At 44.9% G+C, this 27,991-nt stretch overlaps 1 protein-coding gene across 3 annotated transcripts in view; it reads left to right on the top strand.

Annotated features, from left to right (window-relative positions):
• The window catches only part of LOC149437387 (protein mono-ADP-ribosyltransferase PARP14-like), a 79,413-nt gene that overhangs the window by 19,955 nt on the left and 31,467 nt on the right, over positions 1-27,991 (top strand). For 2 of the 3 annotated variants that reach the window (XM_089660964.1, XM_089660966.1), the window contains 6 exons: positions 107-343; positions 4,000-4,443; positions 6,787-6,990; positions 9,879-10,106; positions 11,692-13,937; positions 22,955-23,191. In XM_089660964.1, the coding sequence (XP_089517090.1) occupies positions 107-343; positions 4,000-4,443; positions 6,787-6,990; positions 9,879-10,106; positions 11,692-13,937; positions 22,955-23,191 (3,596 nt within the window). The remainder of the gene's footprint in view (positions 1-106; positions 344-3,999; positions 4,444-6,786; positions 6,991-9,878; positions 10,107-11,691; positions 13,938-22,954; positions 23,192-27,991) is intronic. The other variant, XM_089660965.1, reaches the window with a different exon arrangement.

Genomic DNA, 27,991 nt, shown 5'->3' with positions numbered 1-27,991 from the left:
AACCCAATAGTTCCATGATCTTTAAGCAAATGCCAGAATACTAGGGCTGGGCTGGGAATATACGTGTATCTACGTATTCACTGGGATGTGATGTCTCTATTCACAGATATTGCAGATTTCATTAAAAAATTCTCCAGCAGCCCAAGAGTAAAACAGCATAAACTAACAGCAAAGAGTCTGGAAGAAACCAGAAGTGTCCGAGTGGAGGGGATCCCCCCCAATACTCCGGAGGACATGCTCACACTTTACTTCGAGAGCGCAAGGAACGGAGGAGGGAGTGTAGAAGATGTGGAGATGTTATCGGATGAAAGAGCCGCGCTGGTCACATTTCACCAGGCAGGAGGTGAGAGGGATAGACATTGAGGGTGCTGGGGGTGGGGGATGGTAATGTCTGGGGTAGGAAGGGGTAGACCTGATGCTGTATATTATCACACTCAGGGCCAGGACAAGGGGTGGGCTGGAGGGGCGGCTGCTCTGGGCGCAATGGTTTGCTGTAGGGATGGGGATGCCTTCCTTCTGTTACAAGGCTGACAGGAGTAGTGACAGCGGCATCATCACTCCTGTCAGCCCAGCACTGGGAGTGGCAAAGGGAGAGCCAAGAGGCAGCATGGCTGTGTTCTCTCTCCCACTCCTTCCTACCTCTTGTGGTGGGACCGCATCGCGAAAAACTGCACACTTCCAGGTCGATGCAAAACCTGATCAGGAGCTGCACAGCGATTTTGACAATTGACAGCTGTGTATTGGATCCCCTAAGCTTGTACATCATGAAAGGGGGGAGGGGGTGCATTTTGGCATCTTTGCCCTGGGCACTGGATGACCATGTCCCGGCACTGGATGACCATGTCCCAGCACTGGATGACCATGTCCCGGCACTGGATGACCATGTCCCGGCACTGGATGACCATGTCCCGGCACTGGATGACCATGTCCCGGCACTGGTCATGCTCTGCAAGAAATCAAGCACTGGCAGCAAGGGCCACAGAGGGCCACAGAGTTCCACCTACTTACTGTATATTTAAGTGCTGAGCACATTCTTTATTGAGGAGCCATAGCTGTACTTTATGTTTCTTTTCTCTTTAACTTCCCCAGAACATCACTGCAAAGGACACCTAAATCTCTAGTAGCCTAACCTCCCAGAAGTGCTATGGTAAAGGCTAGAGAGACAACGGAGAGGCTTCATTGTATTACACTTTGTATTACTATTCCAAAACTTTACTAAAAGCTTCACCAATACTGTCAGAGATCACCCTGTCACGGGTCCCCCACACGCCACGCCCACAGCGACTAGCTAACCGAGATGTGCACGTGCGGCCATGACAGGGAGGTAAAGAGGGAATAAAGGGGACTTACACTTGAATATCTAAAACCGTATATAAGATCAGCCGTGATACACTTTCACAGCCCGCACTACCTCTGGCCACCAGCAGATGGAGACTCCACTCCAATCCAGCTGGTCGACCACACACTAGCAGATACGAATCTTACATACAACCTTGTGCACTGATTCGGGTTGAGGACCAGCTTAGTAATCACACCCTTCTAGGATCCCTCCAGCTATCCTAGCTTGAACCCCGGTGGTGATAACCCTTCCACTGTCCACACCCCCCCACACCAGACATACCACAAAAGGTAGCCTGCCACCACCCAACAGTATATCCGCAGAATGGTCTGTTGAGACACCCCACACACACAGATCTACGTCTGGCCGTTCTGTTACCTTTTACAATCTGCATGCAATCTGCCCACATGCAGAGAAATTGCATACAGATTGGCAATGATCTTAACCGAGCGTTTTAAAGGCACTAAAATACAATACAATCTAATCTCTCCAATCTAATCTCTCCGATCTAGTCTCTCCAATCTAATCTCCCCGATCTAGTCTCTCTGAAGATATGAGCCCGAGCTTACATACACAGAAGTTCACTAATTAATTTTAAGATTTAATTTCCCAAAGTGGGCGGAGCATAAAATATGTACAAAATATAAAAAGTTACAGAAATACAAAAGATATAAGAAGACACACAAATGAATAATTACTATAAAATAAAAGGGAATAAAAAGACAGAATAACACTTTACCCTGCGGCTGGAGCAAGCCAGAAAATCAGCAATCCATTGGTCAATTGAACCAGCTCTGTACGGATCACAGATGTCCAGATGTCCGTGTACTCAATTTATTGGGATTAGGAGATGATCTGGACATTAGTCTTTGGCCAATTGACCCGGGGGGGGGGGGGCTGGTCCTGACCTGCCCACAAGAGGTACGGTGTATGGACCTGCCCAAGTTCAATTGCGCCAAGACTGGCCTGAACAACAAGTTGGGGATTGGATTTCCGACACCAGCGCGTCAGCCCGATCGCAACAGTACCAAACACTGTTCGACTGTAGCGATCCAGCACCACATAACCATTTCCTGCATTTTCCTGGCTTCCTCCCCAAGCCACAAATATGATTCTTATATGCAAATGTAGCGCACAGCAGGCCCTGCGCACAGGAAGTATGTTCATCTCTCCAACTAATATTTCAGCTTTTATAAGAGATTAAACATACTCCGTTGATGAATGCACATACAGTAGCTAGCCGTCCGGTCTCCTCTCATTAGCTCCAAACTGGTTTTCCCAGCAGGTGGTAATCTTATTAACACAAAGGTGTCACCTCCAGGAGGCGGGGCTTTAGACTAATTAACACTAATTGATGACTACTGTCTGTAAGGCCTATGGAGTAATTGTGTATACATACACATCTGTATCCCAGACCCATGGATGACCATTATTTGTACATCTATTCATTTCCCTACTGCCCAGGGGCCCAATGTACATCCTTAATTACCAGACTGTTCCTGCACACACCTTTGCAATGAAAGGGCGTGGCCTCATCTAATTACTCACCTGTCATGGCTGATTCCATATTTCCACTGATCAAATCTTTATTCACTCAAATCTTACATGCCCGTTACGTTACAAATACAAAAAAGCCTATATTTTCCACCTTCTTCATTTTCAGCTTGGTTTGCTACAAAAATGATACTATAGAGCCGGGTCTCCAAGCTTTCTAAGCAAAGGGCCAGTTTGCTGTCCTTCAGACTTTAGGAGGGCCAGACTGTGGCCATCAGGAGTAGTAAATGTGCCGGCATCAGTGAGAGTAAACAATGCCCCATCATCGGTGCCACTGCGCCCATCATTGGTGTCAGTGGGAGGAATAGTGCCCCATCATTGGTGTCAGTGGGAGGAATAGTGCCCCATTGTTGGTATCAGTGGGAGGAATAGTGTCCCATCATTGGTGTCAGTGGGAGGAATAGTGCCCCATCATTGGTATCAGTGGGAGGAATAGTGCCCCATCATTGGTGTCAGTGGGAGGAATAGTGCCCCATCATTAGTGTCAGTGGGAGGAATAGTGCCCCATTATTGGTTCCAATGGGTGAAATATTGCCCCAAGGACTGGATAAAAGCAAGCAAAGAGACGCAGTTTGGAGACCCCTACTATAGAGCAGTCATTCTCAACCTTTCTGCTCCAGAGAAACCCTTGAATTAATTTTCAGGTCTTGAAGAACCACTGCTAAAACCAATTCATTGATGGCCAGGGGGCAAAAAGCCCCTTACTTTGGTTGACACCCTTTCAGACAGCAAAAAATATCATTGGCGTAATGGAGCTGGCTCTGTCAGGTGGCGTTGGACCCGGAACTAGGCAGGCATCATGGAATGTGAGTTTAATCAGCCAAAGTTCAAGGAACCCCTAGCAGCCTCTCCAGGAGCCCCTAGCAGCCTCTCAAGGAACCCCTAGCAGCCTCTCCAGGAGCCCCTAGCAGCCTCTCCAGGAGCCCCTAGCAGCCTCTCAAGGATCCCCTAGCAGCCTCTCCAGGAGCCCTAGTTGAGAATGACTGATATGAAATAATAATCGTATTATATGTGTTGCCAAGAGGGCTAACACTACTTCTGATGTATCCCTGATTATTGCTGCCTCTCTTATCCTCTAACAAGTATTTTATTTCTTTTTATTGCAGTTCTGAGGACGGTGATGACAAAGCAGCATGTGCTAAACAAAAAGACAATATCCGTGTACCCATATTACCCATCCATTGGTCATTGCTTGTATGGGAAGGAAGGCCCTCATGTGGAAATACCTGATTCAGTAGAAATCCCCATCAGCCCACATATACTGGCATTCATTTTGAAGGATGAACAGATAAAACTAAATGCTGAAAAAGAAATGTCCGATGTTTACTGTGATATCACTTGGCCAAATGTAGACCACCCCACTCCTGTCATCAAACTGTCTTTACCCAGGAACCTCTCCAGTCATCTCCGAACCTTGGCAAAGATAGTTCCAACATGGAGCGATAACGTCCACAAAAAGTTTGAACCTATTATTTCTAAGTATAAGGCTGCAGAGTGTGACCTGAAGCCACCAGTGTGGGAAGCCATCAAAGAAAAGTTGTCTAGCTCAGGTAGGTACTGGGGTGGGGGCATTATAATATACTACTAGAAGGAGGAGACAGGTGGGTACCAAGGACTGGAGGGGGATCCTCATACACTACAAGGAGGAGGCAGGTAAGTACTGAGGACTGGAGGGGATCCTCATACACTACAAGGAGGAGGCAGGTAAGTACTGAGGACTGGAGGGGGATCCTCATACACTACAAGGAGGAGGCAGGTAAGAACAGAGGACTGGAGGGGATCCTCATACACTACAAGGAGGAGGCAGGTAAGTACTGAGGACTGGAGGGGATCCTCATACACTACAAGGAGGGGGTAGGTAAGTACTGAGGACTGGAGGAGGATCCTCATACACTACAAGAGGAGGCAGGTAAGTACTGAAGACTGGAGGGGATCCTCATACACTACAAGGAGGGGGTAGGTAAGTACTGAGGACTGGAGGGGATCCTCATACACTACAAGGAGGGGGTAGGTAAGTACTGAGGACTGGAGGGGGATCCTCATACACTACAAGGAGGAGGCAGGTAAGTACTGAGGACTGGAGGGGATCCTCATACACTACAAGGAGGAGGCAGGTAAGTACTGAGGACTGGAGGGGATCCTCATACACTACAAGGAGGAGGCAGGTAAGTACTGAGGACTGGAGGAGATCCTCATACAATACAAGGAGGGGGCAGGTAAGTACTGAGGACTGGAGGGGATCCTCATACAATACAAGGAGGGGGCAGGTAAGTACTGAGGATTGGAGGGGATCCTCATACAATACAAGGAGGAGGCAGGTAAGTACTGAAGACTGGAGGGGATCCTCATACAATACAAGGAGGAGGCAGGTAAGTATTGAGGACTATTGAGGTGCCCTTCAATATCTGCAAATTTCAAGCAAATGGGCAATATTTCTGAGCTGTCCACATACGGCCAGGGTGGTGGGAAGCGGGTTGGGGTAACAAATGTAGAACTACCCCCTCAAGGGTTGCTTAGTCATTTTTGGGTTCCCTGTCAATCTGGACCTCTTGTTGAAAGCCCAACCAATAAGAAACAGGTAAGCTCACTGAGGGTCCTCAGAACTAGATGACAAGGATTAGATGTGAAGGAAAGAGAATTCTCATTTGAAATTGAGCACTGTCCCTTTAAGAACACTACAGTGTCTTCTGCGCACTCCTTGGGGCCCAGTTGGTATGAAGTTGAGTTGAGGTGTGGAATATAGTTCCTTAGGATGGCAACACAAAGACAGTGAGGGAACAAAGGAGATTTAACACTTTTCCTCTTGATGGTAGCAAATTAGGGTGGGGTCCCACTTTAAAGCACTAAACACAGAGCAGGCTAGAAGTAATGAATAGCAACAATTGGCATACCTGTCAATGGACAAAAGACAACTCCCTCTGAATATCAAAGGCAAAGGAATGGTAGTAGGAATCCTGCTTTGATGAAAAAGGGAAACTTGATGTTCAGTTGGAACTGCTGTATCCTGGCCTGCAACTGTATGTCCTGCGGTCAGCTTGTAGGAATAAACTGTAATGCAGATGTGTCCCAACAATGGCGGCTGGGAGAACTAGGCCACAACCTGAAGGGATATATGTAATGTTCACAACTATGTGCAGGTAGATAGCTGAGGTGGCAAACTGTTAGTATTCACTCTGTTAGTGGGTGCATGGGTCCCTCACCCGGTCAGAGTAGTCGGGCAGATTGTAGCGGTCTACATTTCTCTGCAAACGGGGTCAGTCCATAAACTCTCTGGCTCTCCCGTCTGGTCTCCTGCTGTCAGATTGGCCTATTGGGTGGTCAGTAGACTCTTTCCGCTCTTCCTCTCTCTCCAACCCTGGCTCTGCAGCCTAGTTCAGCACCTCAGGCGTCAGCACACCTCCTTCTCCTTCCATCTCTCCCCGCACTCTCCTGACCAATCTCCCGGGCTTTTGATATTTATATGCCCCGCCCACACGCTACCCTTCCTGGGAAATGTAGTCCCTGACTGCCCTGCTCACCAGCCGAGTCCTGTTATTTAGCATACTAGTCCCAGAGGGATGTTCTGTCCATGTGAGTGACCCTGAATGGCAGGCCACCATCATCCAATGTCCATTTTAATGTATTACAAGTAATAACATTTCAATGGGTTCCACAAATGACAGGTAGAAAATGTACTTCCAGAAAAATAAAATAAACTGCCAACTGTTGTCATGGGAAACACAGACAAAGCTGAGTATGTTCTGGAGGAGGAAGGAGGACGTTACCACGACCCATGGCTGAGCTTTATATGTACATAATGGGAAGGATAACTATGGATGGTTGGAGATAGTTGGGACAGAGCAGTAATATGTCCATGTTTAATGCAGTTTTATAATTCCTTCCAATTTTTACAGGGAAACCAACTCCAGAGAAAGAAGAGGTGTCACCCAGCCACTCGTCCCCTCTGGTTCTGATTGAGAACATCCAGGACAGACACACTCCTCAGATGTTAAAGCTCCTGGTGGAGAATATCAGCCGCAGATCCATGGACACGGACTTCTACATAGAGAGGATTCCGGAGATCCAATCTGCCGTCATCACCTTCACATGTGATATAGGTCAGAAACCCAACAAACACAACGATTTATGAACAACTCCATAACAACGAATCAAATTCCATGTTTTATTTTAGAGTTCTTCTTAGAGAGCAGAAGATGACATGTGATTGGTTGGTTTGGGCTGTGGAAATATTTCTCTTTTTCCTCCGTTTTACATTAATCAGTGACTTGATGTGAGGGAAGTTGCAGGGCCAACATTTGGAGAAGGACCCTCCTGTGAACTGCTCACTAATTCTTTACCATGCTAGACAGTCTTGTCAAGGCGCCCAACCCTAACAGGCCTTACCTTGTGCGGCCGATGTTTGCAGCATTATGGGGGTAAAATAAATAGAATAATTGCACATATGAACTGCACTCCACAGATTGGGAACCACTATTGACGTATCGCTACCACCGACATCCAATCAGTACCAAACCAGGCAGGAGGCATGCATGTATATAGATGGGAGGGTGATGGCTTTTATCCACTTTATGATGCCCATCAGGTCCAGTAATGGGACCTCTCTGAGGCTTCAGACAGCAACTTTCAGGGCCGATTCGTACCGGAACGCGCTCCTTCCCGTGTGTTTCCTTCATGTTCCCATGTGGTCCAGTTTTGCAGCCCATTCATTTGAATGAGCTACAAAATGCACTGGAATGTGGAAAAAGTACTGCAAGACCTACAGTGGTGTTCAAAATAATATCAGTGTGTTGAAAAAAGTGTCTAAAGCCGAAAATCCTTCTAATAGCTTTTATTTCCATCCACACAAATGCATTGGGAACACGACACATTCTATTCCAAATCACAACATGAAGAAAAATACATCAATTTGTGTTGTTCCTCTAAAAAAAATGGAAGAAAAGTGAATATTAGACGTTCAAAAAAATCTCAGTGTTTGTATTCTTCTTTACAAACTCCAACATTCACTATATAAACTGAGAAATGTTTGAAGATTTTGCTTTCCTTTGAATGACTTCATGAATATTTGGTTGTAGTCGCACTGTTTCTGAGAACTGCTGTACATCTGTGTTGCATGGAGTCCCCCAACTTCTGGCCCCTGTGATCAGGTATTCCAGCCCAGGATGATTGGACCACATTCCACAGTTCTTCTCTATTTCTTGGTTTTGCCTCAGAAACGGCATTTTTGATGTCACCCCACAAGTTTTCTATTGGATGAAGATCCGGGGGTTGGGCTGGCCACTCCATAACGTCCATCTTGTTGGTCTGGAACCAAGATGTTGCACCTTTACTGGTGTGTTTGGGGTCGTTGTCTTGTTGGAACCCCCATTTCAAGGGCATTCCCTCTTCAGCATAAGGCAGCATGACCTCTTCAAGTATTCTGATGGATTCAAACTGATCCATGATCCCTGGTATGCGATAAATAGGCCCAACACCGTAGTATGAGAAACATCCCCATATCATGATGCTTGCACCACCATGCTTCACGGTCCTCACAGTGTACTGTGGCTTGAATTCAGTGTTTGGGGGTCGTCTGACAAACTGTCTCCGCCCACTAGACCCAAAAAGAACAATCTTACTTTCATCAGTCCACAAAATGTTGGGCCATTTCTCTTTAGGCCGGTCAATGTGCTCTTTGGCAGATTGTAACCTCTTCAGCACACGTCTTTTTCCCAACAGTGGGACTTTGCAGGGACTTCTTGCAGATAGCTTGGCTTCACATCGGCGTCTTCTAATTGTAACAGTCCTCACAGGGAACGTCACACCTTCTTTCATCTTCCTGGAGCTGATTGTTGGCTGAGTCCTCACAGGGAACGTCACACCTTCTTTCATCTTCCTGGAGCTGATTGTTGGCTGAGTCCGCCCCATTTTGGCTATTCTTCTATCCATTCCAATGGTAGTTTTTCGCTTTCTTCCGCGTCTTTCAGGTTTTGGTTGCCATTTTAAAGCATTTGCCATCATTTTAGCTGAGCAGCCGATCATTTTCTGCACTTCTTTATATGTTTTCCCCTCCAATCAACTATTTAATCAAAGTACGCTGTTCTTCTGAACAATGTCTGGAACGACCCATTTTCCTCAGAATTTCAGAGAGAAATGCACTGTAAACAGCATGTCCAACATTTGCTGCCTTCCTTCCTTAAATAAGGGCAATAATTGCCACCTGTTTATCAAAGAATGAATGACCTCACTAATAGAACTCCACACGGCTATTATTTTGAACACGCCCCTTTCAATGAGTGATTCAATGACACAGAATCAGCAGCATGCATGTCATGACTGTCGGGTCTGTTGGATTTCTATGACTCTACTACACCTGCTAGGAAATTATCTGCCATGTAGGAATATCATCTCCACCAAAAACAGTGATTGATCCGGTTAGTGATGTCTGACGGCTAGTATTTTCAACACAACTGTACTTGTTCAGCACGCACTGCACCAAATTGCATGGAACTACTGTACCATAATACACTGCATTTGTGAGATGCATTTGGGGCCCCATTAACAATTCATTGGCCCCCACACACTGTGGTTTGGTGTGCACTGGCCCTCAGGCTAGATGGAGAAACTGAGCGAAATGTAAAAATGCACATCAGGACAAAATAGAATACAAAACATAGTCAGTACATCTCCCCATTACATACACAGGTGGGGTTTCTGATCATGTGACCGGATGTCACATGATCAAAAAGCTCCTGCATAAATGTTGTTTTATTATGGACAGTAAACTACCACATTATGGTCATTAGATGGAGCTGGGGAGCAAAGGAAATACATACATCTTTGTAATGAGAGATACAATGTAACAATTCTAGAGAACACTAGAGGGAATTAGCACATAAATGTAACCCAATAGTTCCATGATCTTTAAGCAAATGCCAGAATACTAGGGCTGGGCTGGGAATATACGTGTATCTACGTATTCACTGGGATGTGATGTCTCTATTCACAGATATTGCAGATTTCATTGAAAAATTCTCAAGAGTAAAACAGCATAAACTAACAGCGAGGAGTCTGGAAGAAACCAGAAGTGTCCGAGTGGAGGGGATCCCCCCCAATACCCCGGAGGACATGGTCACACTTTACTTCGAGAGCGCAAGGAATGGAGGAGGGAGTGTAGAAGATGTGGAGATGTTATCGGATGAAAGAGCCGCGCTGGTCACATTTCACAATGCAGGAGGTGAGAGGGATAGACATTGAGGGTGCTGGGGGTGGGGGATGGTAATGTCTGGGGAAGGAAGGGGCAGACTTGATACTGTATATTGTCACGCTCAGGGCCAGGACAAGGGGTGGGCGGGAGGGGCGGCTGCTCTGGGCGCAATGGTTTGCTGTAGGGATGGGGGTGCCTTCCTTCTGTTACAAGGCTGACAGGAGTAGTGACAGCGGCATCATCACTCCTGTCAGCCCAGCGCTGGGAGTGGCAAAGGGAGAGCCAAGAGGCAGCACGGGCTGTGTTCTCTCTCCCACTCCTTCCTACCTCTTGTGGTGGGACCGCATTGCGAAAAACTGCGCACTTCCAGGTCGATGCAAAACCTGATCAGGAGCTGCACAGCGATTTTGACAATTGACAGCTGTGCGTCGGATCCCCTAAGCTTGTACATCATGAAAGGGGGGGAGGGGGTGCATTTTGGCGTCTTTGCCCTGGGCACTGGATGACCATGTCCCGGCACTGGTCATGCTCTGCAAGAAATCAAGCACTGGCAGCAAGGGCCACAGAGGGCCACAGAGTTCCACCTACTTACTGTATATTTAAGTGCTGAGCACATTCTTTATTGAGGAGCCATAGCTGTACTTTATGTTTCTTTTCTCTTTAACTTCCCCAGAACATCACTGCAAAGGACACCTAAATCTCTAGTAGCCTAACCTCCCAGAAGTGCTATGGTAAAGGCTAGAGAGACAACGGAGAGGCTTCATTGTATTACACTTTGTATTACTATTCCAAAACTTTACTAAAAGCTTCACCAATACAAACAAGCCGATATTTTCCACCTTCTTCATTTTCAGCTTGTTTTGCTACAAAAATGATACTATAGAGCCGGGTCTCCAAGCTTTCTAAGAAAAAGTCCAGTTTTCTGTCCTTCAGACTTTAGGGGGGCCAGACTGTGGCCATCAGGAGTAGAAAATGTCCTGGCATCAGTGAGAGTAAACAATGCCCCATCATTGGTGCCTTTGCACCCCATCATTGGTGTTGTTGGGAGGAATTGTGCCCCATTGTTGGTGTCATTGGGAGGAATTGTGCCCCTTCATTGGTGACAGTGGGGGGAATTATGCCCCATTATTGGTACCAATGGATGAAATATTGCCCCAAGGACTGGATAGAAGCAAGCAAAGAGCCGCAGTTTGGAGACCCCTACTATAGAGCAGTCGTTCTCAACCTTTCTGCTCCAGAGAAACCCTTGAATTAATTTTCAGGTCTTGAAGAACCACTGCTAAAACCAATTCATTGATGGTCAGGGGGGCAAAAAGCCCCTTACTTTGGTTAACACCCTTTCAGACAGCAAAAAATATCATTGGCGTCATGAAGCTGGATCCGTCAGGTGGCGTTGGACCCAGAATTAGGCAGGCATCATGGAATGTGAGTTTAATCAGCCAAAGTTCAAGGAACCCCTAGCAGCCCCTCAAGGAGCCCTAGTTGAGAATGACTGATATGAAATAATAATCGTATTCTATGTGTTGCCAAGAGGGCTAACACTACTTCTGATGTATCCCTGATTATTGCTGCCTCTCTTATCCTCTAACAAGCATTTTATTTGTTTTTATTGCAGTTCTGAGGACGGTGATGACAAAGCAGCATGTGCTAAACAAAAAGCCAATATCCGTGTATCCATATTACCCATCCATTGGTCATTGCTTGTATGGGAAGGAAGGCCCTCTTATGGAAATACCTGATTCAGTAGAAATCCCCATCAGCCCACATATACTGGCATTGATTTTGAAGGATAAACAGATAAAACTAAAAGTTGAAAAAGAAATGTCAGATGTTTACTGTGATATCACTTGGCCAAATGTAGACCACCCCACTCCTGTCATCAAACTGTCTTTACCCAGAAACCTCTCCATTCATCTCCGAACCTTGGCAAAGATAGTTCCAACATGGAGTGATAACGTCCACAAAAAGTTTAAATCTTTTATTTCTAAGTATAAGGCTGCAGAGTGTGACCTGAAGCCACCAGTGTGGGAAGCCATCAAAGAAAAGATGTCTAGCTCATCATATGATGGAGTCCTCATAAAACCCGACTTAGTTGCAGAGAAGGCTTTCATTGTGGGTATTTTAGAAGATGTTACAAAGATTGAGCCAATGTTCAGAAAACTGGTAGAAGAAACCACTAGACAACTGAGCAGAGTGGAAAATGAGGTGCCTCTTGAACCCGAAGCTTATAAATTAATGTTTGCACATGGTCTGGAGAAAAACATCCTGAAAGATTGTCCAAATGTGATGATTAGTTATGATGGAACTTCTAAGGGAGTTAAACTTTACGGACCAAGAGATGAAGTTCTCACTGCTAAATGTGAAATTCTCAATATTATGCAAAGCCTAAAGTACAAATCCATTCACCTCGATCCACACATCATCAAGTTTCTGAAGGCAGTGGACAATGAAGAATTGTCATGTAGTCTTCTTATGAAAAACAACATAAAAGCAGCTTTTCAGGTGAAAGATAATGAAGTCAGGCTAACTGGTTACTCCGATAAAGATCTGAGAAATGGTGAAGAAACCATGAAGAAGGAATTGGTCTGTAAGAAGATTTCTGTTGAGGATAAAAGTGTCACTCAGAGTCCGGAGTGGGGAAATCTGAAGAGCTTCCTAAAGGCGATGTTTAATATTGATAGGATGAAGGTTTCCATAGAGGAGTTCCCTGTGAGGGATGGAGCTGAGGTGGTGATCACTGGTCTATCCTCACCTGCAGAAGAAACCTACCAGCAGATCCATGACTTTGTAGAAAAGAACACTTTGGTGGAGAAGGACATCAAGCTGAAGTCAGTGGCGGTGTTGCAATTTATGGAGGAAAAAAAGAAGCAGGAATGGAATGAAATAATACGGAATGTGAAGGTTGTGAAGAAACAGAACTTAATTTCCTTCTCTGGCCCAAAGTTCTATGTAGAGGAGGCAGAAACCAGCATAATAAAAATGATTTCCAAAATGTATTTTTACACCTTATACATTGATAAACCCGGGGTCAAAAAATCCTTTTTTGAAAATGAAGATATGTATGTTACTACAGTATGGAACAAGCACAAATGTGTGATACAACTACAGAAGGAGGTCGATGACAGAATTTCCAATCGAAATGAGGTCCATTGCCAAGTCAGCCTCCAGAATGGAGCCACAATGGTTATATATAAAGGTGATCTGTGCCAACACAATGCTGATGTCATCATAATTGCCTCAAATAAGAATTTAAAGCCAACTGGGGAGCCAGCACTGGCTTTGGTGAAAGCAGCAGGACCCAGTCTTCAGAAAGAATGTGAACGCATTGTTCAAAAGGAAGGAGAGCTGGAGCCGGGAGAGTGTGTCATAACAGATGTGAGCAATTTATCATGGAAGAAGGTAATTCATGCAATTGCTCCCAAACTGGATAAAAAAGAAAATTCAAAATGTGAGCGTCTTCTACGGAAAGTGATAACCAACAGCTTGAAGATGGCTGCAGATAATGGTCAAAGCTATGTTGCACTTTCCGTTGGTGATTTCATTACTTCTGGGTGTCCTTTGGATCTGTGTGCCCAAAACATCGTAAAATCAATAAAATCATACACAGAAAGCCAAGAAGGCTTCAACACCATCAAAAGCATCCATCTCGTAGACAGTGATGAAGGCACTCTAAAGACTATCACTGAAATAGTGAATGAAGAGTTTAAAGGAAAACATGTCCAGGTTCCTTGGAAACATGGCATGAAAAACCAGAAGAAGAAGAAGAAGGAGGAAATTATGAACAAAGCCAACAATCAAATGGTGACCACCAAGGAAGGGTTGAACATCAATATAAAACAAGGAAATATTGAAGATGCAAAGGTAAGTTCTATTCAGTTCAGGTTTCTTCATTATAGTAAACATATAAGGTAACAAAATATTAATCTCTGTAATGATATAGATGGCTGTACGTAGGTCGAACTGTGACTAAATCTTCAAGGGGGCCACATTATGTCTGCTGAGGGTCACAACTGATTAAATCCAGTAAAAGATTATGGCACTTTGAAACCTAAAGCTGTTTTCCAGGTATGGCAATTTGTACATAGGTAAATTGGTCCAGCTTGGACCAATGTATGTATGTGCCAAACGTATGGGATCCCCGTTGAAGCTGGAAGTCGGTGTATTAGATTGAATATAAATGTATTTGCATTTTCAAAACAAGAAAAAGGGCAATGACTCTACAACACAAGAGTATGGCAGCATTTGTATCGGTAAAAGAGTCAAATGATGACCAGAGCGTACAGAAACGTCCTGGGAAGTAGAGGGGCCCCTGTTGATCACATTGGGTATATATGCCATCTTGGTGCATAAACAAGTAATGGGCCAAGGGACACAGGTGACCAAAGGAAGAAAACATCATCACATCAAACAACAGAATAAAGAAGAAAGGGGGGAGATTGAGGAGGGAAGGAGGGAGAAGGGAAGCAAAGAGAGAGAATGGAGCTAAACTTCAGGAGAATAAGCTTCATATGAATATGCATAAAAAAAAAGAGAACAAATATATCAAAACCCATCAAGAGAGGCAAGTTGAAGTGCTTTCAGGGGAGTGATGTCCAACCTTCAGCACAAGAGGAGGGGCGAAGGGAGGAGATCCCGGAGGAACCAAACTGATGAAGAATTAAGTAAAAATCAGGTTTTTCAGTTTGTCAGAGGAATACAGCCATATGTACTGTACCTCATGTGCCACAGAGTGGTGAATTTGTCCTAGGCATCCATCCCTCATGTCAGCATTTCCTCCATCAGCATGGTGTAATTTACGATGTTCACCCAAAGAGTCAAGAAAGGTGTAGAAGAAGACTTCCAGAACCTGGATGTAAGCTGCCGGGCAGCAGAAAAAAAATTTGCAATAAGCTTGCCTGACAGATCCCAGTAATATAGACAACAAGGCCATGGTAGGCAACGGGGATAGAGACACATCGTAGATTTCATCGTATATCTTAAATATCTTTTTCCAAAAAGGTTGGATCAAGTCACACTACCGTACGTGCAAATACATCCCCTTGCCATTATGACACCAGCAACTATCTCAAGTCATAGGAAATATACGGTGGAGAGAGACTGGGTCCCTATGTCACCCGGAGAGCAGTTTGTAGGTTCTTCTCTTGGGCATACCAAGAAATAGAGGATTTATGGGTGAGTGTAAAGCTGTGTGCCAGTCCCCAGGGGAAATCCCATAGCTCAGGTCTGTAGACCATATTTTGGTAAAGAAGGGAGGGTCCCATGGGTACAGGGGCGGACTGACCATTTGGAAACTCGGGCACTGCCCGAGGGCCTGGGGTCAGTAGGGGGCCCCATGAGATACCCCTGGTACCTTTTTCATAGGCTTTTTTGAGTTTGGGCAAGGACACAGGGGCCCCACGATCTCCTATTGCCCGGGGGCCCCATGAGTTGTCAGTCCGCCCCTGCTTGGGTATGAATTACAACAGATTTGTATACAGTGAAAAGGGTGTGGTGGGGGGCCTCCAAGAGAAGACACAATTTTTTGAATTTCATAGTTGGCCTATTCACTAAGACAAGAGAAGAGAAAAAAACAAGGAAAGCGCTCCCCTAGTGTAAAAACGTCTTTTTATTAAGGACAAAACATAAATTAGTCCATTAAACTCACATTTCCCCAATGTACACAAGCCTGTCACAAAGGGCTGGTTGTCTGTTTCCTCTGATTCATCCATCCCTGCTGTGTGGTTTTTCAGTGTTCCTCTAGTGGCGGAACAAGAGGACTGAGCTGGGGAAAGTCCACAGAAGAGGCCAGGGGGACTGCAGGAGCCCCTGGGTGTAAAGTCACCCGGTAACTGTCAAATCACCGGCACCTGTGTGTTCCAAACCAGCAGACAATAGAAAGAGCACAGCATGTGCAAGCTGTGGGATGGTGAGCCTGAAGCAGCAGTGTAGTTTGCCTGGGATACTGCAACGTTTCTAAGGGCGTGCTCAGTGTGCTCCTCTACTTCCCAAGGTTGGGAAAAGCCTGACACGGCTTGGCCGGGGCCCGCAGGCGATGTCGAGGCAACACCTTGCTCTGCCTAACTCTTCCCCCCGGTGAAGATGGCAGAGTCTTCCTCAAACCCAGGTGGAGGAGTGCGGAAAAATGCAAGGTGCTCTGTGATAGCATCCATGCTGAGCTGGCAACCCCCTGTGGTTACTACACAACTGGGCAGCTTGCCAAGGGACCTGGAAGACATCGGGGATCACTGTAGCAGTGAAGAATACTACAGTAATTCTCCACTCCCACAGCAATTCCTCAGGTATGGCACATGCATACTTCCATTGATCCAAACTCAACCAACAGAGCTATTTAATAAAATCCATACCTGGAGTTCAGCTTTAAATCCCTAAACCACTGAGGACCACACATGGTTTGCATTAGATGGACTACTCTGTGCGGAAGAGGAGAGGCAAGGAGGGTGAAGATTCAGGACCTCACTAGATGTGCAACAAAACAGAAACTCTGTAAGAAAGTCAGTAGGTGGCATTCTATCATCTTATCTCTGAGCTCTCAGAAAGTATTGATGTGTAGGAACTACCTTCATGACTATCAGTGGACAATATGTACCATGGGGTCTTGGGGGTTTGGTGCAGAACTACAGGCATGACTAAAATGTGCAAAAATACAGTATTAGATTTTTTAAAAGGTAGGAGACCTCAAATACTGTATCTATATCCTGTGTAGCGCCCTCCTAGATAGCTAGGGGGGAGCTAGCTGATTATTTTTACAGACAGAAAGGCTGAGTAGCATCCTGGGCGATAGTCAGCTGGGTCAAATTCAGGTCAGGGCTGAGAGGCTCTGCAGATCAGTACCTTGATACCTCCCTCAGCTCCAGAATCTTGGAAAAGATTCTAGAAGCAGTGGGCAGAGGTGAGGAGGGGCTGGTCTGCATGCTCAAATGACTCTGGCCAATCCCCAAGCAGGAGACTTGGCATGGGACCAGAGCAGCCCTCAACTATTGAACCTGCTCAGTAGCAGGAGAGTTCAGGTGGAAGATGTGAGGAAGGCTGAGATGCAGGAGCCTGGGAAGGGGCCCAGTGGGAAGAACCTAACTACAGGCAGGAAACTGGAAAGGAGAATCGCTCAGCCTTACCGCACCCCAGAGCGAGGGCCAATGGTGTATGTAGGTTTGGTGCTGCCCTAGGCAACACAAAAATTGCCCACCCCCCTCCCCTGCAGAGAGAGCTTGGCACCAAGCTAACACCCCCCAACACAGTGGAGAAAGACTGACATTGACCAATAACACCCCTGTCCCCCCACTCAAGAGAGCCGTTTACTACCATCACCCCTCATACACCAGACGCCCAACCCTCGGCAAGAGAGAGAAGACACTCACTTTCACAGCTCCAGACATCCCCGGGAAAGAGAGTCGAGCTCTACATACACCATCAAGCAGTCCGCAGTCTCTCTCGGTTCCCACCTGGTTCTCATGCTGCTTGTGTCCCTTCTTCTGTCTCTTCTTCCAGGGGGTGGCGCTGCGCCCCCTGAAAAATGCTGCTGTAGACAAATGCCTTGTGGTAAATACGTCCCTGGCAAGGGCCACCTGTAGAGCCAGGAAAGAAGCAAGCCCAGCAGAAGGCCTGAAGACAGCCACCTACCCACACCAGCTCACAGGAGTGAGAGACGGGAGTAAGTAATCCTACACCCCCTGGGCCAGTTAAGGGGAAAAGAGCACTCTAGTGGGAAACTTGATTAGCTCCATACCCGAGGCTGTTCAACTTACTGTGGCAGGCACTGGATCCCCTTTCCCAAGGATTCCCTCAGGCAGCTGGATAAGAGGAGGATTTATACTAGGAGAGGCTGGAGAACTCTCCAAGAAGAGAAACCCTTCTATGGACTCGTAGATATTTGCTAAGGAGTTTGTTCGCTGTTCCTTGGGCTTCCCATACACCCCTTACACCATCCAAGCTCAATACCCCTAATAAAACTAAAAATAAACAAGCTCAAGGACCGTTTACTGTCTCCAGAATGCAAGTCTGAGAACATGTGTGTTGCCTGGCTGTGCAGGACTATAGGGGGACCCAAATCTTCAGCAACTCTTAAGAGGGTAGTGCTACACCTGTAATAACTTATCACAAGATGTAACATTATGCAGGACTTCTAATATACGTCCATTCCATATCAAATGTGAGCCAAGGAATATAACGACCCCGAGCCTATGTTATATATACTGTGTACCTCTACACACACACTGTACATGTTTTATGAAAATGTTTCACTATCCTGGATAGCCTACAGTTATGGTCATGTGAAAACATAAGTGCACCCTTTTGTTGACTTTTTGTAATAAATTTGAGTAGGTAAAGATTGGATCTTTATTCATACAGTGCCTTCAGATATAACGTGATATACTTGAACAAGAACACTGGAGAAATTTGCTTTTTCTATTATTTATTCAATAACAATATCAACAGATATAATGGCGTAATGTGGAAAAAGTACAGTCAGGTCCATAAATATTGGGACATCGACACAATTCTAACATTTTTGGCTCTATACACCACAATGGGTTTGAAATGAAATGAACAAGATGTGCTTTAACTGCAGACTGTCAGCTTTGAGGGTATTTACATCCAATCAGGTGAACGGTGTAGGAATTACAACAGTTTGAATATGTGCCTCCCACTTGTTAAGGGATCAAAAGTAATGGGACAGAATAATAATCATAAATCAAACTTTCACTTTTTAATACTTGGTTACAAATCCTTTGCAGTCAATGACAGCCTGAAGTGTGGAACGCATAGACATCACCAGACGCTGGGTTTCATCCCTGGTGATGCTCTGCCAGGCCTCTACTGCAACTGTCTTCAGTTCCTGCTTGTTCTTGGGGCATTTTCCCTTCAGTTTTGTCTTCAGCGAGTGAAATGCTCAATCGGATTCAGGTCAGGTGATGGACTTGGCCATTGCAGAACATTCCACTTCTTTGGTTGCTTTTGCAGTCTGCTTTGGGTCATTGTCCATCTGCACTGTGAAGCGTCCAATGAGTTGTGAAGCATTTGGCTGAATATGAGCAGATAATATTCCCGAAACACTTCACAATTCATCCGGCTGCTTCTGTCAGCCGTCACATCATCAATAAATACAAGAGAAGCAGTTCCATTGGCAGCCATACATGCCCACGCCATGACACTACCACCACCATGATCACTGATGAGGTGGTATGCGACGGATCATGAGCAGTTCCTTCTCCATACTCTTCTTTCCCATCACTCTGGTACAAGTTGATGTCGGCCTCCTCTGTCCATAGGATGTTGTTCCAGAACTGTGAAGGCTTTTTTACATGTCGTTTGGCAAACTCTAATCTGGCCTTCCTGTTTTTGAGGCTCACCAATGGTTTCCATCTTGTGGTGAACCCTCTGTATTCACTCTGGTGAAGTCTTCTCTTGATTGGTGACTTTGACACACATACACCTACCTCCTGGAGGGTGTTCTTGATCCGGCCAACTGTTGTGAAGGGTGTTTTCTTCACCAGGGAAAGAATTCTTCGGTCATCCACCACAGTTGTTTTCCGTGGTCTTCCGGGTCTTTTGGTGTTGCTGAGCTCACCGGTGCGTTCCTTCTTTTTAAGAATGTTCCAAACAGTTGTTTTGGCCACGCCTCATGTTTTTGCTATCTCTCTGATGGGTTTGTTTTGTTTTTTCAGCCTAATGATGGCTTCACTGATAGTGACAGCTCTTTGGATCTCATCTTGAGAGTTGACAGCAACAGATTCCAAATGCAAATAGCACACTTGAAATGAACTCTGGACCTTTTATCTGCTCATTGTAATTGGGATAATGAGGGAATAATACACACCTGTCCATGGAACAGCTGAGAAGCCAATTGTCCCATTATGTTTGGTCCCTTAACAAGTGGGAGGCACATATGCAAACTGTTGTAATTCCTACACCGTTCACCTGATTTGGATGTAAATACCCTCAAATTAAAGCTGACAGTCTGCAGTTAAAGCATATCTTGTTCATTTCATTTCAAATCCATTGTGGTGTATAGAGCCAAAAATGTTAGAGTTGTGTCGATGTCCCAAAATTTATGGACCTGACTGTAAGTACACCCTTGGTCCTTGGTATTGCCACTTTAGCAGAAATTACTTGTTGGCCCCCTGAGAATGTCTGATGTGATGAAGCATGTCGGAGCGGAGCTTGTGCTGACGTCATCACGCCTCTGGAGAAAGCGGTGGCGGAGATGTTTGTTCGGTCTTCTACAAATCTATGCTTGTGATTAATTCTTTCAATTTTAAAGCAATAAACCTGGAGGTTTGCACTATGAGGTTTGTTATGTGTTCTCTTGCTGAATACATGGTTTAGGCTGAGTGGAGGTGAGAATCATTTCTGATCCCTGCTGGCGCTATCTGTGGCTTCCGATGTTTATGATATGATCACTGCAAGAGTTCTTTCCTGTTTGGTAAGAAGCTGATTGCAACAGTGGTGTTGGTATTCACCTGGGATTTCACAGATTTTAAAAGCTGATTTTCCACACATATATGGTTCTGGGGGACCAGAACTTTGCACTATTAATTTGATTTGGTTGCCACACACCCTTATGTTCATAGTGGTTTCTATACATACAGCAAAACAAGATTTTTCATATATATAGTTTGGATAACTGCCTGCCAGTCTTTGGTAGACTGGCCCTGACAGGCCTTGACGCAGCCAAGCAATCTAAAACCATAACCTTTCTACCACCATAATTCACTGTTGTTATGATGTTCTCATAAAATGCTGTATTCAGTTTGCGTCAAGAATATCTACTATTACTGTGCCCAAACAACTCTATCGTTGATTGATCAGTCTTCAGCACATTGTTTTAGAAGGTCTGGTGTTTGATTGATCAGTCTTCTGCACCTTGTTCTAGAAGGTCTGGTCTTTGATCAGTTTTCAGCATATTGTTCTTGAAGGTCTGGTCTTTGATTGAGCAGTCTTCAGCATACTGTCCCAAAAGACCTGGTCTTTGATTGGTCAGTTTTTAGCATATTGTTCCAGAAAGTCTAGTCCTTGATTGATTAGCCTTGAATACATTGTTCTAGAAGACCTGGTCTTTAATGGATCAGTCTTCAGCACATTGTTCTAGAAGGCCTGGTCTTTAATGGATCAGTCTTCAGCACATTTGTTCTAGAAGGCCTGGTCTTTGATTGATCAGTCTTCAGAACATTGTTCCAGAAAGCCTGGTCTATGATTGAGTAGTCTTCAGCATTTTATTTTAGAAGGCCTGACGTTTGATTGATCAGTCTTCAGCACATTGTTCCAGAAGGCCTGGTCTTTTATCAATTTTCAGCATATTGTTCTAGAAGGCCTGGTCCTTGACTGATCAGTCTTCAGCACGTTGCTCTAGAAGGCCTGGTGTTTAATGGATCAGTGTTCAGCACACTGTTCTAGAAGGCCTGGTCTTTGAGCAGCCTGCAGCATATTGTCCTGGAAGGTCTGGTCTTTGATTGATCAGTCTTCAGCACATTGTTTCAGAAGGCCTGACATTTGATTTATCAGTCTTCAGAATATTGTTCCAGAAGGTCTGGTCTTTGATGGATTAGTCTTCAGCACATTGTTCCAGAAGGTCTAGTCCTTGATTGATTAGTCTTCAGCACGTTGTTCTAAAAAGCCTGGTCTTTAATGGATCAGTCTTCAGCATGTTATTCTAGAAGGCTTGGTCTTTAATGGATCAGTCTTCAGAATGTTATTCTAGAAGGCTTGGTCTTTAATGGATCAGTCTTCAGCATGTTATTCTAGAAGGCCTGGTCTTAATGAATCAGTCTTCAGCATGTTGTTCTAGAAGGACTGGTCTTTAATGTATTACTCATCAGCACATTGTTCTAGAAGGCCCGGTGTTTGAGCAGCCTCCAGCACTTTGTCATGGAAATTCTGGTCTTTGATTGATCAGTCTTCAGCACATTGTTCCAGAAGACCTGGTCTTTGATTTAGTAGTCTTCAGCATATAGTTTTAGAAGGCCTGATGTTTGATTGATAAGTCTTCAGAATATTGTTCCAGAAGGCCTGGTCCTTGATTGATCAGTCGTCAGCACATTGTTCCAGAATACCTGGTCTTTGACTGATCAATCTTCAGCACCTTGTTCCAGAAGGTCTGGTCTTTGCCTATGTTTTCATTGGCAAACTGTAGACTTGCTCCATATTCTTATTGGACAGCAAAGGCTTTTTTGGTGGCACACTTCCTATGTTGGTTAAATTGGTGCAATCTCTCTCTGATTGTAGATGCATGCTTGTTAACACCAACTCTTGCAAGTGTTATCTGCAGATCTTGGGATGTAATTTTGGGGTCCCTAAAGACTTCTTCTATCATCACAGTCATTATTTGGGCTAAATTTGCTGGGTCAGCCAGTTATTAACATATTAGAGAATGTTTGAATTCTACACCCTTGCCAGACTCGTAAGCATTAAAAACCTTCTTTTGGGGGACCTTGGAGTGATGACACCACACACGCCAATAGAGAAGACCAGATGTCCAAGGGTTAAATAAGACTTGTACCTACATACTCTCTAAGACGGTTCTAATCATTATCACCTAATCAGAAACAACTGATTCTAATTTCAAGGCTTTTAAATTGTGGTAGGGTTGTCAGTTTTTATTTTTCCATGTGGCAGATCTACATTGTTGTTTATTTAGATTAGAAGAATGAATAATCCATGTTAATTTCATGTATCTTTTGTTCAAGCATATCACCTTTGTCTGTAGGCACTGTTTGAATGAAGATCTAATGTCTGCCTGTTCAAATATGTCAAAAATTTCAACAGTTTCCATGGGGTTCACCTACTAATTTACATGACTGTAATCGGCAAACTTTTACTTCATAACTTGTCTGAATGCTTCTTCCAGTTGGATTTGTCAGTAATGATCTGTCTTCTTTCTGTAGACCAATGTGGTGGTAAACAGTGTGGGAACAGACCTAAATCTTGGTGCTGGAGCTGTGTCAAAGGCTTTGTTTACGAAGGCTGGAAACAACCTCCAGGATCTTCTGAATACAGAGAGACAGGGGAAGCAGGTGGAAGACGGCTCCATATTTGTTACTGATGGCTGTAAACTGTCCTGTGACATGGTTATCCATGCTGTGGTTCCAACGTGGAATGGTGCGAATGGTTCTTCTGAGAAGGTATGGAAATGGAAGAGATTATGCCTCCCAGCTAATAGAACGTGTGACAAGTTTTGCAGAAGTGGACTAGCTGTAGTGCCTGGCAACATTCAGTCCACTTGGAAACCATTTTATAAGAAATTTAGGCCTCTCGATATAGTAGCAGTGAATAATGACACACTTACACACAACTAAAAAGAAGGAAAAATACAATTTCTATCTTGGTAACAGATAACGGGTTATTAGCAGTCTCAGGTCCAGTCCATTCCTTAGCAGGGCCTGACCTGCAGTCATCTCACTCTGCAGCCTGTTGAGTTGCAGTGGCCACAATGGCAGCCTAAGGTCATAGTTTAATTATTTCACACTAACCATCTCCCTTCACCTTCTGGCTGATTGATTCCTCATCGCTCAATATGACATTTCCCAGATAAGACTTGTCATATGCAAGATCTGAAGAATAGAACCTTTCCATAATGCTGTCATGGTGTTGCATTTCTTGTCTTGTGCTTCGCATTATGACATTTAAAGTGGCCTTTGACATATCCATCTTCGACAACCAAACTCAACTAACCTGGAACAACATGCTCCATGTGTGCACAGAGTGACATGTACAAACCTCCAATGACACATCAACTTACCTTTCCTAATAGAAAAATATTTCCAAAATGGACCTGAACTCAAAAAGTAAGAGTTTGCTGTATTATAGGGAACATCTAGAAAGGTTTATGGTGGCCATGAAAATGTATCTTTTGTCTCGAGTTCCTCCTGAAAATTAGCAGTTAGATACCCCTGATAGCAGTGCACTTTCTGTGTCCAGGTTCTTCTGTTCTGTAGGCTCATAGCTTTATATCTGCAGCACGAGATCATCTAAGGCACTAATTTGGAGTGAAATCTGGTGATGTCACTACTGTGCTGCTCACGGTTCTCCTTGCCACAGAAGAAGCTGTACCTGAGAACGCACAGTGCAGGAATCTCCCTGCTACTACTTCCTCCATTCTGTGGACCTGTGCTTCCTCCACCTTGATCATTACCCCACCAGTCATCACATCACCAGTCATGGGGATGGGGGCAGCCCTGACATGAGGAAGCAAAGTCCTGCCAGTACCAAGATGGCCACCTCCACATAGAGATAGAGAGAGTTCAGAACAAGGAATGGTAAGTCAGCTACAGGAAGACTACAAAAAATACTGATGACTAGTCATTCATCCTCTGCTTGTCGATGTTGGGCCTTGCTTTCAGAGTACAGGTCCTCCCTAAATACCTTCTTAAGTCCAGTAGGTGTCTTTACCATGCTAACTTCACACATCTACATCTTTCTCTGTCATTCTTTAATTTGAAGCCATAGTACCATATTATTTAATGATTGTTCTGCTTTAATCTGTTATGTACAGTGAGGAACAGAAGTATTTGAACCCCCTGAGATTTTGCAAGTTCTCCCACTTAGAAATCATGGAGGGGTCTGACATTCACATTGTAGGTGCATTCCCACTCTGAGAGACAGAATTAAAAAAAAAATTCAGGAAATCACATTGTATGATTTGTAAAGAATGTATTTGTCTCGCACGGCTGAACAGAAGTATTTGAACCCCTGAGAAGATCTGTGTTAATATTTGGTACAGAAGCCTTTGTCTGCAATTACAGAGGTCAGACGTTTCCTGTAGTTCCTGACCAGGTTTGCACTGCAACAGGGATTTTGGCCGACTCCTCCACACCGATCTCCTCTAGATCTGTCGGGTTTCGGGGCTGTCGCTGAGCAACACGGAGTTTCAGCTCCCTCCAAAGATGTTCTATTGGATTTAGGTCTGGAGACTGGCTAGGCGACTCCAGAACCTTGATATGCTTCTTACGGAGCCACTCCTTGGTTCTCCTGGCTGTGTGCTTCAGGTCGTTGTCATGTTGGAAGACCCAGCCACGACCCGTCTTCAATGCTCTGACTGAGGGAAGGAGGTTGTTGCTGCAAATCTCACAATAAATGGCCCCATTCATCCTCTCCTTAATACAGTGCAGTCGTCCTGTCCCCTTCACAGAAAAGCACCCCCAAAGCATGATGTTACCACCCCCATGCTTCACAGTAGGGATGGTGTTCTTGGGATGCACCTCATCCTTCTTTTTTCTCCAAACACGACAAGTGAAGTTTAGACCAAAAGGTTCTACTTTGGTCTCATCTGACCACATGACTTTCTCCTATGCCTTCTCTGACCACATGACTTTCTCCTATGCCTCCTCTGACCACATGACTTTCTCCCATGCCTCCTCTGGATCATCCAGATGGTCATTGGCAAACTTCAGACGGGCCTGGACATGCGATGACTTGAGCCGGGGAACCTTCCGTGCAATGCATGATTGGAAACCATGGCGGCGTAGTGTTCTACCGACAGTGACCTTTGAAACTGTGGTCCCAGCTCTCTTCATGTCATTGACCAGCTCCTCCCTTGTAGTTCTGGGCTGATTCCTCACCTTTCTTATCATCAGTGATACCCCACGAGGTGACATCTTGCATGGAGCCCCAGTCCGAGGGAGACTGACAGTCATCTTTAGCCTCTTCCATTTTTTAACAATTGCTCCAACAGTTGATCTATTTTCACCAAGCTGCTTGGCAATTGCCCCGTAGCCCTTTCCAGCCTTGTGGAGGTCCACAATTTTGTCTCTGGTGTCTTTTGGCAGCTCTTTGGTCTTGCCTATGGTAGTAGTTGTCGTCTGACTGACTGTGGGGTGGATGGGTGTCTATAAAGAGCTCAGACAGGTGCTACTAAGTGAGATGAATGAGTGGAGTAGAGGGGGACTTTGTAAAGGCGCAGTAACAGGTCTTTGGGAGCCAGAATTCTTGCTGTTTCTTAGGTGTTCAAATACTTCTGTTCAGCCGTGCGAGACAAATACATTCTTTACAAATCATACAATGTGATTTCCTGAATCTTTTTTTTAAATTCTGTCTCTCAGAGTGGGAATGCCCCTACAATGTGAATTTCAGACCCCTCCATGATTTCTAAGTGGGAGAACTTGCAAAATCGCAGGGGGTTCAAATACTTCTGTTTCTCACTGTATACATATGGATGAGGAATATTTCCATACCTGATTGCATTACCCCACACACGTCATCTCCCCCAAATGTTCCCAGTAACAGATCTGTGTAATTAACACTTTATAAATCATGTAGATTGCTAAAAAATATTTAAGCTGTTACTATTAGCTTTTAACATCCATCCATCTAGCTGTCCATCACCCACCAATCCATTTACCATCCAGATGTCAATCTGTCCACCACCCATCCATCATCCATCTGTCCATCATGTATCCATTTATCTGTCCAACACTTATCCTTCATCAATGAGTCATTCCATCCACCACACATCCATCCATCCTCCATCCATCTATTTATATCTATTTATCAATCCACCCATCCCTCCATTCTTTCATCTGCCATCTACCCATCCATCTGTTCACCATGCATCCATTCATCTGTCTAACCCTCATCCTTCATCCATTAGCGCATCCATCCAACACCCATCCATTTGTCCACCATCCATTCATTCACCATCCATCCATCCATCCATCCATCCACCCATCAGTACACTATCCATCTATCATCCATCAATCTATCCATCCACCCATCCATCTACCATCCATCCTTTCACCATCCATCCATCCATCTACCATCCATCTATCCATCCATCCTTCCACCACCCATACATCCATCCACCATTCATCCATCCATTTATCATCCATCCACCCATCCATCTATCATCCATCCATCCATCCACCATCCATCCTTCCATCTACTATCCATCCATCCATCTACTATCCATCCTTCTGTCCATACTTCCATCATCCATCCACCATCCATCTACCATCCATCTGTCCCTCCATGCATCCACCCCCAATACATCCATCTGTCAACCATTCATCCATCCACCATCCATCCATCTACCATACATCTGTCTGTCCATCCTTCCATCATCCACACATTCATCCATCCACCATCTGTCCCTCCATCTATTCTTCCATCCACCGTCAATCCTTTCACCATCCATCCACCCATCAGTACAACATCCATCTATCATCCATCAATCAATCTATCCATCCACCCATCCATCTACCATCCATCCAGCCATCTACCATCCATCTATCCATCCATCCTTCCACCACCCATACATCCATCCATCCACCATCCATTTATCATTCATACACCCATCCATCCATCCATCAATCTATCCATCCACCATCCATCCTTCCATCTATCATCCATCCATTTATCCATCCATCCATCTACTATCCATCCTTCCATCATCTGTCCACCATTCATCTATCATCCATCTGTCCCTCCATCCATCCACGCCAAATACATCCATCTGTCCAACATTCATCCATCCACTATCCATCAGTCCACCATCCATCCATCTACCATACATCTATCTGTCCATCCTTCCATCATCCATACATTCATCCATCCACCATCCATACATCCATCCATCCACTATCCATTTATCATTCATACACCCATCCATCCCTCCATCTACCATCCATCAATCTATCCATCCACCATCCATCCTTCCATCTATCATCCATCCATTTATCCATCCATCCATCTACTATCCATCCTTCCATCATCTGTCCACCATTCATCTATCATCCATCTGTCCCTCCATCCATCCACCCCAAATACATCCATCTGTCCAACATTCATCCATCCACTATCCATCAGTCCACCATCCATCCATCTACCATACATCTATCTGTCCATCCTTCCATCATCCATACATCCACCATCCATACATCTATCCATCCACTATCCATCCATCTGTTCGTCCATTCATCCATAATCAT

This window comes from Staurois parvus, unplaced genomic scaffold, assembly GCF_062004578.1.
Source record: "Staurois parvus isolate SC_StPar_1 unplaced genomic scaffold, SC_StPar_1.0 ptg001297l, whole genome shotgun sequence".
Lineage (NCBI taxonomy): Eukaryota > Metazoa > Chordata > Amphibia > Anura > Ranidae > Staurois > Staurois parvus.
The sequence above is the reverse complement of the archived record's forward strand: the minus strand, read 5'-3'. Positions and strand labels throughout refer to the sequence as shown.